The sequence below is a fragment of the Mizuhopecten yessoensis genome, unplaced genomic scaffold, assembly GCF_002113885.1.
Source record: "Mizuhopecten yessoensis strain PY_sf001 unplaced genomic scaffold, ASM211388v2 scaffold6759, whole genome shotgun sequence".
Classification (NCBI taxonomy): Eukaryota; Metazoa; Mollusca; class Bivalvia; order Pectinida; family Pectinidae; genus Mizuhopecten; species Mizuhopecten yessoensis.
Genome location: NW_018406710.1, coordinates 326,064 through 344,290, shown reverse-complemented (window position 1 = coordinate 344,290; position 18,227 = coordinate 326,064). Strand labels below are relative to the sequence as shown.

At 33.8% G+C, this 18,227-nt stretch overlaps 1 protein-coding gene across 1 annotated transcript; it reads right to left on the bottom strand.

Annotated features, from left to right (window-relative positions):
* Positions 1 to 6,017: 6,017 nt before the first annotated feature.
* On the bottom strand, positions 6,018 to 17,317 carry LOC110452584. The gene is made up of 11 exons (XM_021501214.1): positions 17,269 to 17,317; positions 15,873 to 15,944; positions 15,258 to 15,374; positions 13,285 to 13,410; positions 12,178 to 12,303; positions 10,378 to 10,503; positions 9,403 to 9,522; positions 8,568 to 8,681; positions 7,802 to 7,942; positions 7,142 to 7,270; positions 6,018 to 6,299 (listed from the first exon to the last, which is right to left on the bottom strand). Exons 2-11 carry the CDS (start codon positions 15,934 to 15,936, stop codon positions 6,166 to 6,168), a joined length of 1,197 nt encoding a protein of 398 aa, XP_021356889.1. The 5' UTR covers positions 15,937 to 15,944; positions 17,269 to 17,317; the 3' UTR covers positions 6,018 to 6,165.
* Between the last annotated feature and the right edge of the window lie 910 nt (positions 17,318 to 18,227).

Genomic DNA, 18,227 nt, shown 5'->3' with positions numbered 1-18,227 from the left:
GGACTACTTGAAGGTTCCAGAATCTCCCAGGAGATCTATTAGCAGGCGGAGACCTCTTTCAGCGAGTGACGTAGACAGACTTCTGAAGCAGCCCCTTTACCCAGATATCCACACAAGTTTATCAGAATCATCACTTCCTAGTTTGACTTCATCACGTAATTGCAAATGCACGTGCAGATCCAGGGATGACCAGGATGTTGCGATACGTTCCGGACTTCAAGGTCAACAGATGACATCCTTCTTCAGACTTTGGTCGAGAAAAGTCGATTCACAGAAACTTCTTCAACGTAGTCAACTTGACCTTCCATCCTCTATGAAGAGAAACAGTGTCCACAGGGAGTGTGGGTGCCTCACCAGGAACTTTATCAACCATTCGAACAAATTACACCGCCATAGTCATCAGCCTCACTGTGGTTGCAGTAGTGTGTGAGATTGTGTGCGAATTGTGCTCTACAACTCTAGTCAAAGACATGTACCTCTATGTCGGTTCACGTGCCCTAGATCCGCCCGGATGTAAAAATGAACAGACAAGGAAACATTTACGAAGCATACGTTGTGACACAATTGACATTCCAAATATTTAGCATGACTCTCGTATGTGGATTGCATAGACTGGTTCTTTTTTATAAAAAAAACTTCTTATGCCAACCGACAACCACATCACTGTATGGTAGCACTACTGATGTAAGCATTGTATAACTACTCTAACAGCAATACTAAATAATGTCAACTTAAGATTTATTTTAAGCATTGTTTGTATTTACATTTGGCTTGGCTGGACCATACTCATATAATGTATTAGTACATTTTATATATATTAAAGTAGACGTATTTTGCTGGTCAAAATGAACTTAATTCAATTATATATATGTAACTTGTATTTCAATTTATATAATATAAGACATTTATAAATTATGTCATATGTTATATACTCTACGCTTAAGATGTTTGAAAAGGCATTGCTGTGCGATGTTACTTTTCAGCATTATGAGTATCACCAACATTTGGTATATTACAACAAAATAAACATTACATTAAACATATTGATTTTGTTATATATGATTGTCTCCATTTGCTCAATATATCGTTATTTCGTGGTATGACAGTCTTATAACAAAAAGTGTTAAGGGGAAAGACATTGTTAACTTAAAATATAATTGATTTTAAGAAATATCCCTTATTAGCTCGAATATAATACCACTGGATTAGTATACAAAGCAGCGACCTCTACTACGTTTTTGGTTTTGTTATATTACGTATATATATTGACATTCGGTGTTGCCTTGACATTAACAATAAATATGTTAATATTTAATGATCAGACGCAAGAGAGCGGTAACCGCGTCTTCCAGCATACTAGATGAAAGGCTGAAATACGCCCTATATGTCACAGCAGTTTTATGTTGGACGGTAAATTAAATATACTGTTATATCCCAATAAAAGAGGTTTAGTCTATACCGAAAGCCTATTAAGTCACTTTATATTATCCGTCAAACATATATATATTCATGCTTTATATAAATGTCGTTCTATTTGCATTGTTACGACATCTTGCCATATCGAAGTCTTCTGTGGCAGAACATTATAACCATTTATGTAGAATACTGTTATAATACAACATTTGGCATTTGACAAAGCTGACGTAACATGTCTACATTAAAGATAGCGTGATGTCTAGATATGTGTTATCACACAGAAAGGTATTCGCCATTGTCTGTGGTATTTGGTTAATGACCAATGGAAAATATAAAACTGGAAGAAAAAACATGTATCGAGTCGTGACAATAAAATCCTCCTACATCGCAGAATTGCTGAACAATTTTATGTGAAAAATATTTGAAAAGTTTGATGTATTCAAATTACTGAATGTCTTTTTCCAAATTTCGTTTGGCCTTAAATTACTGGCACTGTCGATGGGCCGTGAAACAATACAATACAAAACAATTGCTTGATTACAACTGTAATATTTCGGTCGTGGAGGCAAAGTGGTCAAGGCGTATGCCATTCTGTTACCACTAGCGCTCCACCACTGGGTCGCGGGTGTGATGCTTATGTTGGCTAGTCACCAGATACTTGTCGTAGGTCGGTGGTTTTTCTCCGGAACTCTGGCTTTCCCCCTGGCAAGCCTTGACGAGTTAAAATTAAAACTTCTAGACGAGTTTCATAAAAGCTCATATGAAATGAAAGCAAAGTTTAGATACTTTTTATCACATAATTCAGAAAACTTACATTTTGACAGGTTTTAAAGCCAAAACGTAGAGGGCTTAATCAAACGGGGACAGCCTTTTTGTTGCGCCATTCACAATTTATGACGTCACAATCGATTTCTGACTGACACCGACAATGAAAACGCTCCAGGGTATATTACACTAGCGACATAAGTAAAAGTATTACATGGGCGCATTCACTGCATACATGTAACAGTACTATGATGTGATACATGCTAGATATGTAACCACTTCGTGCGTTTATATTTTAAAATACATTCTGAGTACATACGTTATTTAATTTTAGTTTTTCTACAATCTTTTATTTCGTTTTGATATGCCTCGAAAGCACAAAACAATTAATCTTAAGCTTTTGTTTGTTTGTTTGTTTGTTTGATTTTGGTTAACGTCCTATTAACAGCTAAGGTCATTTAAGGTCGGCCTCCCCTGGGTGCACGATGCATGCGTGTAGTGTATGTGTGAGTATTTTGGGAGGCTGCGATATGTTCGTGTTTGTCTCCTTGTGATAGCGCGAAACTGATGCCGACTTTACAGTGCTACCTCACTGAAACATTCTGCCGAAGACACCCAGCAGGACGCCCCACCCGGTCACATTATACTGACAACGGGCGAACCAGTCGTCCCACTCCTAATTTGCTGAGCGTTAAGCAGGAGTATAAACTACCATTTTTAAAGACAGGGGACAGAACCCAGAACCAACGTCATTTTATACCTATACCATGATACGGGTTCAATCATATATCTGCTCATCGACGTACTTACAATGTAATCAGTTAGTATTCAATACACATGTAAAACCCTATATTGTCCCATACGCCTATAAATAGCGTACTAGATGTGTTGATATCTGAGTTTGACGTTGTTTTGTTGTTATCGGTATAGTGTCACGGACAGAAATGTTAGTTAAACGACGTTGACGATAAGATATTTTTTAAAGAGAAAGCTTTCTAAAGTAAAATTAATTAAGTTTTTTCATATCAACATCGCCACCAATTTCAATCTTATGGACGACGATGCTACCTTGAAAGTATCAATTTAAAAGGTTTGCAATTAAGAAGCCTAAATTGTGTCCATATCAATTTTAATCTTCTGAAATGAAGAACCCCACATAAAAAACCCATAAACAAATTAATGTTCAAGGTTTTCTAAACAAATATTTTGAGAAATCCCATTAACCACTTATGAATCTAATCAAAGTATTCCCCCAGTCAATAAAACATTTAAACTAGTTGACAAAAAATACCCATGCGATCTCATTTAATTTTCGATATTGAATGGTTTAATGCTTGTTATTGAATAGTTTAAAAGCATTTTTATCTAAACGCTGTAACCAGGCCGAAGCGTAAACTTGTAAACTAAAAAAACTGTTTTAAAATCAATAGTAGTATGGTGAATCAATGATTATTTTTTTGAAAAAAGAACATTTCAGTTTTAGCATTTTCTTTCGTTATATCGAAGCCTGTGCTATATAAAAGGTCACATGACAAGCTGAGCTATATATCAAGTTAATTGTAACAAACGCAATATAACAGTTGATATGTCATTTGAACTACAGCCTAATATATATTTTGGTTAATAACTTTATAACGTTGCCACTCGTATTATTAGATAGCCTAGCTCTTCAAAACACATTATTATCTTCTATATCAGTTGTCGGATCGGTCTTACTACAGTGGCGTTGTTGACTGTTTTGTATAGGCAAGATCTCGGTCTACTATTTGTATATCAAACAGATCAAATGATTGTTATCGGATATCTGTATCCTGTTTCAGATGCATCATGTCTTTTGTAAACAGCAATATAGCAACGTGTTTTCTGTTAAAGAATAAGCTTGATCATGGTTGATTTAAGCATGTTATTACTTACATTTACAACCGTGGCTTTAATTTTTCGTTTAATAGACAACGTTGTCCTCAAGAGAACGAACACAGTTTTATAGGCAAAGGGAGACAAACGCTATGTATTTAATTATTGTCTGCAGTAAACCAACCAAACCTAGTTTCAATAGAGAATAAATATACAATCGACACTATTAGGAAATATTTCTGTTTCATTCATTGTTCTATAGGTACACTCAATGTATAGCACATCTTTAAGTGAAGTGTACAGAATTGCAGCTGTTCAACTTTGAAGTACTTACAACAAATAAAACTATAAAGAATAAACGAAGAATATAATTTGTTTTTTTATCCAGTTAACACACAGAACGAAAAATGAAAGAAGAAACCTTGCCAAGTCAGTCCATCACGAATTAACTCTTAGAAGATATTACTTTATGCTGTTCTGTCGTACTATTACAAAGTGTTAATCGTATTCGAGATTGCAACTTTTCTAGTGGCACCATTAACCTTTAAAATGTGCATGTTGTGCAGAGGAATAAGAGTGAATATTTAATATCAGAGATTTTTTTCCCACACAAACAATGTTCGTAATAAACGTGTCGCAAAGTTTTCAGACCGAATGTTCCCTTTGTCAAGCTGACTGTAGAAAGTAAGACTTTGATATAACATATTTTAAACTGATGAATCTTATTGAAGATAAGTGTAAATATACACCATAAAACAAGCGAACGTTGCTACATATTTGGTTCCGACTTTTTTGTCGTATTTTATATGTCACGTGATTTTTTTTATGTCCTGTCACATGTTTTGATATAAATGTCACTTTATAATTTATATAATGTCGCATGACGATTTCCATGCTGGGACATGAAAGTGATTAAATACATGTCTCGTGAATATTTACATAATATTGCATAATAAGTTTCCTTTTTACACATGCATTTGTTCCATAAATGTCTTATAACAATTTTAGCTCACTTGGTCCAGAAAACCAATGAGCTGATGACAAGGCGAGTGTCAACTTTTTCATTTAAATCGTTACTTGTCTTTAACGGCTCTGTGCTTTTTGAACAACTTTTATCTAGATCATTCCTGTGCAAAGGGTTTTCAATTTTGAATAAAAGGAGGGTGGCGCCCAATAGGGGAAATTGAAAAAAAATACCTTCTCTTCTCGTAACCAATGGAGGGATTCGAACTAAATTCATTCTAGATCATATTAGGCAAAGGGGACTTAATTTAGTATACACGGAAAATATTAAATTTGTTTCCTTCTGTACCAATGGAAACATGTTAATCAAAATTGTTTTAGAGCATCTTTTGTCAATTTGTTTAAGCGGAGGGTGTGGCCGCATTCGGGCAGAGGGTTCATAGGAGAATTGGAGGTTGCAAGTGCCAAAATAAGCTCGCTTTATCCCATTACATGCTCGTAGGAGGTGATTAATGTGACACCCCACCCACCCACCCGCCCCTTCATAACTTGGAATGGGTTTTACCCTGCCTTCTGTAAAATGTATACTAAGAATAGACGTGTTGTATTCCACTGGATGTGAATAGTCAAAAGGCGATACATGGTTGGCTTCCTGCATAATCGGAGGCTTTTGCTACGAAGGGGACACGGAAATATTTTAATTAGAACTGCTGCACGAATTGCAACGCTTGGGATCCTTTTTGTTAGCGATCTTTCCTATCTGCTTTCTCTTTCCAACAATGTCTCCCTAGGCACCCGTTAGCATATTACCCTGGCTGTTGAAAGAACCCACCCACCAACTAAATGAATTAAATAAACATCTTCGGGTCAGTATCTATGCTCTATTTGACATAAATACTGCAAACTGGACATGAGGAGACAACTATTTCAGCATACCACTCTCTTCTCTCTGCTTTTATCCCCTTCCGTTCAAGTAGGTGTCGAAAGCAGTAATAAAACGTTCAACACTTGTTATGCTTTGGTTTTATTTTGCTTTATTCAGGCATTAGTACATGTAACTTCAACATTTACATTGTCCACCAATTTCTTCTTTTATATAGATACACATAATAAAACTCATGTTTGTAATGCGTTTCACAAGATAAAGTATCCGTTTCATGTCAAATGCTATTCACATTTCAGCTCAGAGTTATTCTTGCCCTTCTCTTCGCACGAACAGTTGTTGAACTTGACTCCTTTAACAAGCGCTGTGAAGCCCTTGGTCCCGATCGCTACACACTTGCCCTTCACATCTTGGCACACTGAAAATGAACGATTGAATATCAAACTGATCAACGTTATTAATTTACGTCCATGTAATTTATTTTATATATAGATGATAAAGCATATATTGCATAGTTTTGTGCTTCATTAGATATTTGCATGTAGTGTCACGAAATGTACTCATTGGTCCCGTAATATCTGTCTAATCATGCCGTTTTGTTACCTTTCCCGTTTCTTCTTAATATGGAATATAATTGTAGCTTTTTAAGGATCTCTGTCCCGCTGCTCTTTGGTATGTCGTATATATACAATAACCGCCAAAAGAATTTTACTTCGAATATAACTGTAGCACAATAGATTGGTCAGGGCTTCTTTTGATGATCAGCTCAATCGGTTAGAGCAGCTGTTTTAAACAATTTAAGGCGAAGGGTCCAAACTCCGATGTAGCCCCCGCTTATTCATATTCTGTCTATTTCAGGTTCTATAAAAGTCCCTCAAGGTAGGGTTTTCTTTCAAAAAATATTATTTATCAAAGGTATAGCCATGCTTAAAAAACCATTTCCAATGCGTGGTTACAGTTTTCGGCAGTAGATCCTTAAAACTTTCTGAAAGTTAACTCGTAACATATATTTTCTAGAGTTGTTAAGTGACGTATTTACACATTGCATATTATATATTGACATAATTATGTCGTCTCAAGTTATGAACGTGAACATCCCGTCATAACAACCCACAATATGTATTTATACACCCAGTAGTTAATTTACATAAAACTGTCGCGTTATGTACATGCACCCGTCATAAATGTCGACATATAATGTTATGTAATTATGTAATAGTGTTATGTACTCAAATATTCAAATAATACTTTGCCACTTACATTTTCGCACTATGTATTCAGTGTGTGTAGAACGGAACTTTCTCTCGATGATTTTACATTGCCGTTCATTGCATTCCTTATCCACCCATTTCTCGTCTGCCGCCATGCACTTTTTCTCCCATGGACAACCTGTTAATGACAATGGTTAAATTTTACATTTTTTTGGTCGTTTGTCGCGTATAAATACGGGAACTGGAATTTCATAGCGAGCCAGTTTACAACAATAATACAAAACTAAATGCATCAAAAATTACTGTGTGCAAAAACATAAATTCAATTTGAAATTCACCAGTATTCCTCTTAATTCATTTTGAAATATTTAAAATAAAATTCGAATCTCTACTTCTCTTTAGTAGTAGTTGAGACTAATTTGTGTTTCCAAATTTATGGCAACTAGCATCACCGATTTTTTCGAGAAGTACCAAACAGCTGTATGATTGAATGTAATTATATTTTAGCATACTGTATCTTAACCAAACGTTGTAGTCACATACACTGTATGTGTTATATCCGTTTTAAAAAATGAGGATATCCATTCCTGAATGCATTCCCTTGTTCCTTCAAGTGGCATATTAAACAATCAAAAACAAATATCTGTGCACTTTTTTTAGTGGAGAAAATACATGTTACAGTAACGGCATGAATATCCTTCAAACTCACCATGATCGGACGCTTTGACTCGCATTCTGAATAAGTAGCTCCTCTTCTTGTGTGGGGAACTTGTGCACATTAGGTTTGCGCAAATGGTGCTGTTGAACCACTGTTTTCCTTCGTTGTAGCACTTACCATTATATCTGCAACCTGTTTCAGAGGAACATAAGAAAACAATACATCATTCATATCGCAGCGTCTAAACAAAAGGAACATAATCGGAAATCGTCATTGATATACAGAAAAACAACAACATGGAAACATGGGGTTCATGAAACTTGTGTTGGTTTTGTTCTGTTCATTGGTGTATTTTCAAAAGAATGATTGAAACCATTGATGAAAGATTGATGAGAGACTGCAAAAATTTGATAGGATTATATATGCAGTTTATTAAACATCATTTAAATTAATCGTCTAATTATCTAAGAGTTAACCCCTGTATATTTGAGGATAGTTGTATGCTTTTTTCGATATAGTCCAAATCGTTTATACAAGCAATATGTGTCCAGACTAGAAGGAATATTTAGGACACGTTTCCTTTGAATAATTGAGTTAATATTTGGAAACTTGTATAGCGGTAAAAGTCAAAACCTTTAACTTTTTTCTTATTTACCAGTAAGTTAATGGTTTAAAGGTGAGATAAATCTATATTTATTATGGAGTGCGACAACATAAGGAAAAAGATTATTTTAAATTGTCAGTAATTGTTATTCATTGATTACATTCGGCATTAAATGTGTATTATGTATAACATGAAAATAATGATTAAACTGACCCAGTCCGTCAGGAACGAACCCGACTTTGTCACCCTTCTGGCCACATTTGAATTTCGAACACTGCCTCATGATCGTTTTGCCCTCAGAAACACAGCCTTTGTTGTAAGGACATCCTGCAACATTAAACATTATATACTGATTGATTTCACTTCCCGAGCGACAATTTGTTTGTTTGTTTGATTTTGTTTAACGTCCTATTAACAGCTAAGGTCATTTAAGGACGGCCTCCCCTGTGTGCAAGATGCATGCGTGTAGTGTATGTGTGTGTATTTTGGGAGGCTGCGATATGTTCGTGTTTGTCTCCTTGCGATAGCGCGGAACTGATGCCGACACACAAATGGATAACGTCACATCAACAATGATATTATAAATACAGACAATGTAAATAAAGTATTCTGATTACTGAAAATATCAGGATTATTTGTGTAATAATTGCCTGTCATGATTAACGCTTTCAATATCATTTTCATTTTATATGGCACATAAAGTTTGGTTGTTTCCGACGCTCTCTGTTTCAATATGCAGTAACAGTATATTTGCGACAAAGTTATTTTCGAAATATCATTCCATTCATATTGTATTGACATGCATATTAACTGCTTTGTCATGATTTTTTCACTGATACGCGCAGAGGAATTCCTTCGTGTAAAGCGACCTAAAATGTATAAATGTAAATGATTTCTCATGCGTAGTTTTCGTCAGCAAAACTGATAAATATCGAGTATACATATTTAGATATTATACTGTGACATTATTTACATCTGTATCAGATGTGATAATGATATGATCCTCAATATTTGTTCTGTAATGTCGAACGTTTTGCCTTTAACCTACCGAACTTCTTTAGTTCCAGTTTGAGTTTTTTGTCTTCCAATGTACATTTATAGGTACTGCATCGTATGTCAACTGTTCCACCAACTGGAATACATTTTTTCGTTCCCTTAACCCAGCAAGCTGTAACGAAATATACACTTATATACTGTATTTTAATGTATTTTAAGGTTTCAGTGTTTATACTGATCTATTTTTAAAGCGATTACAAATGCATTATATCGTTAAACAAATCACCAAATGCATAAGTTAAATAGGGCGACAGATTTTTGAATGATAGTGATTTTTTAAAGTTTTATTTCAATTTGTATCTTTAACTCGAGAAAGTTCGACTAAACATTATCCGAAATTGATTTACAGCGTTAAAGTTTGAAATATACAATGATATAAACTATTAGCGTCGAACTTTCATTTGATGTTTGTTTCAATCACGATATACTCTTATGACAAATTCATAAAATCTGAAACAATTTGATATTCTGTAAAATCACAAATTTTCATGGTGTTTTCAATTCATTGATTTTGTTGGTAATCTTTATCCACGAATTCATAGGTTCACGAAGTAATTACAAGTTTGGTATAAAGCAATTCTCCGTTGGAGGGGAAACTCATCATCCACGAACTCATATATCCACGAAATGGGGTTTTGTCGGGAAACTACGAAATTTGGGCTCTACAAAAACATCTGATCTCACGGTACCAAACAGTTTCTTGGTAAATTAAAGAGTGCTTATTTACTAATGAATTGGTATACTTTATGTTCTATATAATTAATCAATAAATGAGAAGGAAAAAGGCCGGATGCAAAATAAACTTAATCATAAAATGACGATTTGGTAGGTATATTGGTATGATTAAGATTGACTAAAGCATGTTCTTCCTCCCGAACTGTTTTCAAATTAGGTCTTATAATGGGGCCTTAAGTATGAATACTGAGTTTGATCTTAATAGCTGGTAGGTTATGGCAATGTTACTTACCTGGCTTGGTGTTTATTTTACTCGACTTGACTCCCTTGTCATTGTATTCGACACAAGAGTAGTTGAAGCACCCATCTCGCCAAGTCTCACCGGACTTCTTACATCTTTTGTTGAACTTACAGCCCACTTGAAACGTAGAAGGTATCGTTGATTTATGGAAATATTTAAGTATATTTTTGATATGGAAATGTTTTTATTTCAAATAGGTTTGATTATGTATGATATGGAATGTTGACTACACCTTATGTTTTTACGTTTAATATATTCACGCTATATAGTGTAGATTTGCTATCAGGGTTTAACGTCTTTGCAACAGAGAAGGGTTATATGCCGACAGCAGAAATATATTAATTTTGCAGGACGGGAGTTTATCATGTGTATGGAAATACATTGTATTACGTATGTTAATATATATTTCAAAATCACATTGATCCATGAGTCTGCTTAATTCGTATTTACATGTACCATATTTTCAGTACAAAAGTGGGATTTGCAACTCTACTGTTGTCACAAACATTTGTTGACAATATGAAAAAGACGAAGATTTAGGATTTACGGATGTCTAACTGTCATATGATAAATAGCAATGCCTTCACAAGAACATTCATCTATAATTTCAATACTTAAAACAAATCTAGAAGATGATAGGCTTCCTTATCTTGCTTGATTGAAAATAGCATTGAGCAAAAAACAAGTTTATGTTTCAGGGATGTATGTTTTTACACATCAATGCACCGCACCAGTAAGATTTGATAAATCGGTCAGTCACACATATTTGTTTATGATTGTATACATCTGTATTGGTTATTTTTGCTTTTGATTGCTGAGATTTATAACTAACGCCTGCTTTTTTCAAAGCCAGATAACCATATTAATTCATTTCATTTGGTTCCAAAATCGATATAAATGATAAGCATTTTTTTTCTCTTAACGTCATTAAGTGATTACTAAGGCCGATACACGTTGATTAAGTTATGATATATTATATACACCGATGTCACCGATTTGTTTGATGACCAACCTGTTCCCAATGGATGGTAATTTCGATATATACATGATATCAATTTTGTTAGAATTACAATTTGTATGCATGCATCATATATAATGCAATGACATTTCAAATCAGCGAGCTTTTTTGTCGATGGAGATAGCCTAAATATAACTTTGTCAAAGCATATTTAAGACAAATGACAACACTGGTAACTTTGTGTTATATATATATATATAAAAAAGTGATATCAAAAGACCGAAATTATGTTATTTCGTGTGAAAGGGATCAATGTAGGAATTATTATCAGGAAATGCTTAGAAAGTTAAAATCACAATTGCATACAAGAGGTCGCGTTGTGGTAAAGTTAGCTTTGGAAATAGCTCTGCAATCTTGTTATTCATTTTATCTATAATCTATAATACTCAACGCAAAAATGTCCACTTTCATAGTATTTATTTACTGTCAAACTTTATGGAATCGATTCGATTGTGCTGATTTTTGACAAATACGGGACAGATTCGTCAATGTACCTTTTATGAAAAGTTTGTGTGATACAGTTTCTGACCGATTGGTATATGATTATTAAAGCTAAATTGATATTAACAATGAGATATAATATATTGCAACACCATTTGATTTATTTTTGAAGTTTTGTACACTTAATAACCTATTCATTTTTTGGATTTTTTTGATGTTTTCTTTTTGCGAATCACTATCTTTACAGTGAAATTTGACCATAATTGCTTACATAATCGATGGACCGTAAACTAATAAAAAGTAAGCAAACAAAACAATTCAAAAAATCATACTTTCCGTTGGTCCAGCTGTGGCCAATAATGTTCCGTCCTTCTTGGTTGTAACTGTACATGAGTAAGTGTGACACTCGTTCGTCCATCTTTCACCATTCTTTCTGCAGGTTCCGTTGTGATTACATCCTACAAAAAGCAGTCTGATTTCACTGTAACGTAATTGCTTTTGGTGCCCAATTATTGCAAGAACAGAAAGGAAATTACCCACAAGCTTCATTGAACCGTACTGTTTGAGCTGACTGTAGATATTAACAATGACAAAAATGAGAACCATTGCATTATGAATTTTTATATTCAAATAAAAATAAGAGTTATATTTAATTTCAATAAACAGCACCCTCATTTTTGGTATTTTTGTTTGATTTTGGTCAAAGTAAAGTGCTTTTAACTTATCAAAACCTGGTTATATGGTCAAATGTTGCATGTAACTTTTTTTCACGTTGCACGGAAGTATAGAACACATAATCATTAGAAAAAAATACAATATAGTAAAAACTGCTTTTCTTTATTGGAAAGTAAAAGTATTGCAATGATAATGTTAACAATGCAATGTGTTTACTAAAAAAATCGATAAATGTTTATAATATTGAATGAAATATAAGCCACATCATCGTAACTGTAAAGTTGGTAAAGTTAGCGGGGAATTCAATTTTGCTTTATTTGCGGTCATAAACGATAGCGTGAAATTAAAAACCAAGCAAATATAAATTCCAAAAATTATAATCTCCCTGAGTACATATATGCCAAAAAATATGTTTAACAGTTTACTGCCGAGTAATGAAAAAAACAACTAGTATCGACTTTTACTCTATGTTCACATAACAATTGTGAGCGCGATATCTTAACGTGTCCATGTTGCGCTAAATTATAACTCTGCGAACTAGTTCTGACCGCAAATTTATAGCCCGCGAGATTAAACATTTATACAGTTTTTTGTACATTCAAACATTATTAAATTTTTGTATTCCTTTTTGTGTAAGTTAATTAAACAATATGTAAGTTATAATTCTCAAGATCGTTTAAAGAAACCACTATTCCGGACAGTAATATGACAGGGACACATAAACCGTCCCTAAACCTAAGACTAAAAGGCGTCATAAACTATACCTGCTTTGACCTCCACAGAATACACGATGCTGTTCTCTTCCGGCATGGTCATATTACAGTGATAGTTGTGGCAGCCATCCTTCCATTTAGCCTTATCTTTGTAACATGCGTCCTTCCAGATACATGCTATAAGGGATATTATACACAATGTTCAATAGAGCGTCTAAACTAAACATTTAATGATTACCGAAATTATTCTGAACCTAAAAATCAATTTTAAGCTGCGCAACACATTAGGCATAGTCTTACAGAAAACAAACAACATCAGGAACTTGTAAGACCCAAACAAAATTGTTAACTCACTTACCATTGTTATAAAATACATGTTACAGTTTATTTTCTTTATACTCAGACTATCACAATATCATCACATAAATTTACAGCGTATAACATATGTAACATCACCCATTGTCACGGCACAGTGAGTAATATATAAGGACCTCACAATTGTATTGTATAAAAAATCAATTTGGCCCCATAATCAAAATATAAATATCAATAAGATAAACTTTTACTTTTGAAAGCAGTGCATCTATAAATGTCATACATAGTCATATACTTTGAGACTATTGACAACTTAAATATGTAAATAAAACTTTAGAATAAACTCTATATTTTATATTACAAAGGAATGATGTTGTGTTTTTTTTCCTTTTTACAGTGTGACACAGAAATAAATATGTCTAGCTGGTTGTCTGTTGTGTAGGTGCGTCTGTTTGTGTGGCTGTCCTGTATTTCTATTTTCCCCTTCATTGTATTTTCCTCACCATTTTTCTTCCTATGATACAAAGTAAAATAACTATAATGGAACGAGAGAGGATAAAACGTATGAAAAATATAAATGTGTAATGAGTCTTAAAGCAATTTCAATTGCTTGTAGTGAAGTGTTCCCGATGCTTTATACGAATTAGACATGCAGGGTAAAAAAAATTCTGCAAAACAGAAACACGTACAAAAATAGGAATCTATAACGTTGGTTTCCATTCCGTCGAAGATATGAAACGCGATTGAAAAAATCATTTGAGATTATGTTAGAATGTAAATAATTGCTGAATCATTCAGTGTTCAATTATCATTCTATTATTGCCATTTTCTCGCGGAGGTCTCTTATCTTACTACCAGATCAACAATATCACTGTAGCATGTTACTGCTTGACACCAACAACAGGTGGAATTAAATATAACAATTACATGCAAAGTATGCCAAAACAATATTCATAAAATGTGCGCTATATTATACTAGTCGTGAACAGTTATCAGATAATAATATAATATTTTGTTCATCAAAGTGTTGAAATGGAGGCTGGAAATCAATTTAGGTTTCTTCAATGTGCCCCTAATGGAAGACATATAATTAATCCTTAGATTTTGCGTTGCACCGTTCATTTGACTTTTCTGACCATTACATGTAGTGGAATACAACAGGAATAATCTTTCCCGAAAACTGCAAAGGTTTATGATATACGATCATTCAGTTAATGGCAACTGTCGTGACTACTCTGAGCTGGTGGAAAACTTAAACACTCAAAGTAAAAGGGAGAAAGATAAGATGAATACCGATATATCAAAACTGTAGAGTTTGACCAAACTAGTGGATGTGGTAATTAGTCGGCCTTCTAGCCGGGAAGTTTAAAGCTCGAATCACGCTCACAAAACCGTTGTCCTGAACGAAGACATTGACCCTCAGTAGCCTTATGCCACAGTAATGTTGAACACGACAAGTGTTATTTTTCATCTTGGTTGTAGGCCTATGGCAATCACAGCAAGTTAAATTGGCACAATAAAGTCAGACTACTGCCTAAGTGTCGGTATCATATAAGTCATTGCCACTCCCAACTAAATAAAGGGTCAGGTGCGCTTTGTCCTCCTAGACCAAAAATACATTTGTATGTGTAATTCATTATTGTAAGCCTTCTTCATTATTCAAAATCAACAGTACTGTGAACAAATGTTGTTACAAAACGACATCTTACCGGTTGCCATCTTTTCTATTTTGCCATCAACACATCGGTAGAATCTACACTCGATTTCCGTATCAAACCATTCGTCCCCATCATTGTACTTGGTTCCTGTCTTCTTGTCCTTGCAGCCTGTTAATACATATTAACGTTATGACTTACTTATGCAAGCGATTTTTGTTGGTGCCAGTACGAGTTCCTCAGCAATATGAATCGGCGAATAACACATAGAAGTACACAAGCTGTCATAACAATTTCAAAATGGCATGTTCAAAACTGTAAATAATATTCGTTTGTACATGTACAAGATTACATAAAGTACAAGTTTGAAATGTAGTTATCGTTGTTAATTCAATTACTTGAAAAGTTGAAGATATAATTTTAATCAGATAAAAACTGTTTAACGCATCAAATTCGATAAAGGTTTCTTTAAAAAACAACTAAACATGATTGTGTTGTCCTTCTGTTCTCCTCCTAACCTAACAAACAAACTTAATACGGCAGACGGACCATTTTGAAAAAAACCCAATATATATTGTTTTCTTTCGACAAAAAATATTGATGTCTATGAAGTCCGAATTTTGTTTACACTAGATAATATTTCGATGAAGCAAAGTAAGAGTGCCTTACCTTTTTGTGCCGATGCCATGCCAATAAGGCATCCCACAAGGCAAGCCAGCCAGATGATCTTCATTGCTGGTTCTGTAATGGAGAACTGGTAACTTTGTAGTTCCCGACGATACATGGCTTCCTTGTTTGTATATTTTTATCAATTCTAACTTGTAAATATACAATAAAAACATAACATTAACATCAGTTTATCTAATCGGTAAACATAAGACTATTATCTAACAAAAACATATATGTCCTGCCAACTGACCTAAATTTGGATACATGGCAATATCGGAATGAGTGGAAATAATAAAATGGCCAACAGCCGGAAATAATAAAACACTTATCAATTGAAATGTTATTGTAAATCAAAACAATAAAATAATCTACACCATTTTTTTGGAATATTTGTATGCATACGTGTATCACAATATTTGGCAATTCCGTGCTGACTAAAAATCTACATCAATTGACAGTTCTGGAAGCTGTTCTTCAGGAGATAGATATGTTTGGAAAACTCCACTTGGATATAAGTAATGTAACTAGTTTGGTTGCCATACAGATGCCTTATTAACACTGCTTTCTTCACATGCAAGTACTTGCCGTGATGTAGGCGGTGTAAAGGGAGGGAAGTAGATTTAAAAGTATGCATCTGTAGTTCATTTGTCAGTAATACCTTTGATAATTCTCGTTTAGCGGCGCTTTGTTCACGCCATAGACAGTTCTGTGTATCGACAGTAGCGAGAAGAATATTGTTTTCTTTCTCACGCGCTTTTCAAGCACCTCAACAAACTCCCTGTTTTCATATTTTTACAGTTTCCTATCATTCATCCATTAGTGCACACCTTTCAGCAAAGCATGACACAATATATTAAATGCTTTGAAATCCTACACGCGTTATGACGCAATATTTGAATGTAGCTCAACAATGACAACTTTCTTTTAACTTGATAACGCTGTTGGTAGCATTTCTATCATTTAAAAAAGTTAAAACTTTTGAACTGATGGATTTATTTAGCAGATAAATAGTGAAAATGTGAATATAATGTTTTCATACCATACGATATTTGATATAAAATCTAACAAAGGACAATTTTATCACAAGGCTTTCAGATTTATAAGGAAATTTATCAGGTATTGCAGTCCAGCATAAACAAAGTAGAGTCTTATACATTTTAATGTGTCTGGTTGAAAGCATCCTTATTCCAAAACACTCCAAACTTTTCAGAGTAATCAATTTTTTTGTAATATTTTGTTCAGTATGCATACGTTAGTTTCAGAAATCCTGTAACATGTTGATTAACTGATCAGAGGAGAAAAAATACATAAATAATTTAAAAACTGTTTCTTCAAATGTCTATACATGAAGTTTATGAAAGATATATGTATCAATTAAAACAAAATAAAATGTTACCTGCTGGGTGTTCCTGTTACCTTTGGTGATTTGATATGTTCATCCACGGATGGTTGACCACAAAATAATTCAAATTTTGAAATTCGACTTTTTAAAGACTGTAAGAAAATTCGAAAAATTGTATTGATATTTTCTTTGCGATTTTATTACTCGAAATAAAACCATTTTAAGTTTAATTATGATTTTTTAGTATCTTAAGCATAAAAACTGGATTTCAAAATATTGTGTCTTCAAATGATTTATGTATTCTGTCCAGTTTTATGACCTATTGTTAGACCGGGCAGCGTTAAGCCGGCCGTTGGGCCAGGTGTTGCCGTAAGACGTGGACAAGTAATGAGGGTGACTCATTCAGCCGTATAGAAAAAGTATTAAACATAAACTCAGTTTATCTTTTAAGATTGACAACGTTAACATTTAAACATACATTTGTCGTGGTACAAAACACATTGACGATCATTGGTGACGTTGGGGATTCCACGTGCATCTATGTTTGAATCCCTATGGATCTGGCTACGTGTTGTACAGACTATATACGATCGAAAAATCTTTAACATGTGGGTTGGTATTAAGTTTGGCCGTAAACGCTCTTTCGTTACTTTATCAGTGCGAAGTTGTTCAAGCATGATATTTTTCTTGTGTGTAATGTGTTTTTGCGCTATTTTACATGTATATGAATAGATAACTTGTAATGTAAACTAGCATATATACATTGAAAAACAACCACTCGTTTGAGCGTAAATTAAGGAAGATGCAATTATATTGTATCTAAGTAACATTTGGTTTTTGTATCCTTAACGGTTGTAGACATATTTTTCCTTTTTTTGCTTTATAAATTGGCTGACAAAAGTTTTAATTAAGTATTTCCTAACTCGTTATTGCTAGTTTTTTTTTTTTTTTATATAACTAGCAATAACAAGGTAGAAAATACATATGTATAACTCTTGTCAGTCAATTTAGAA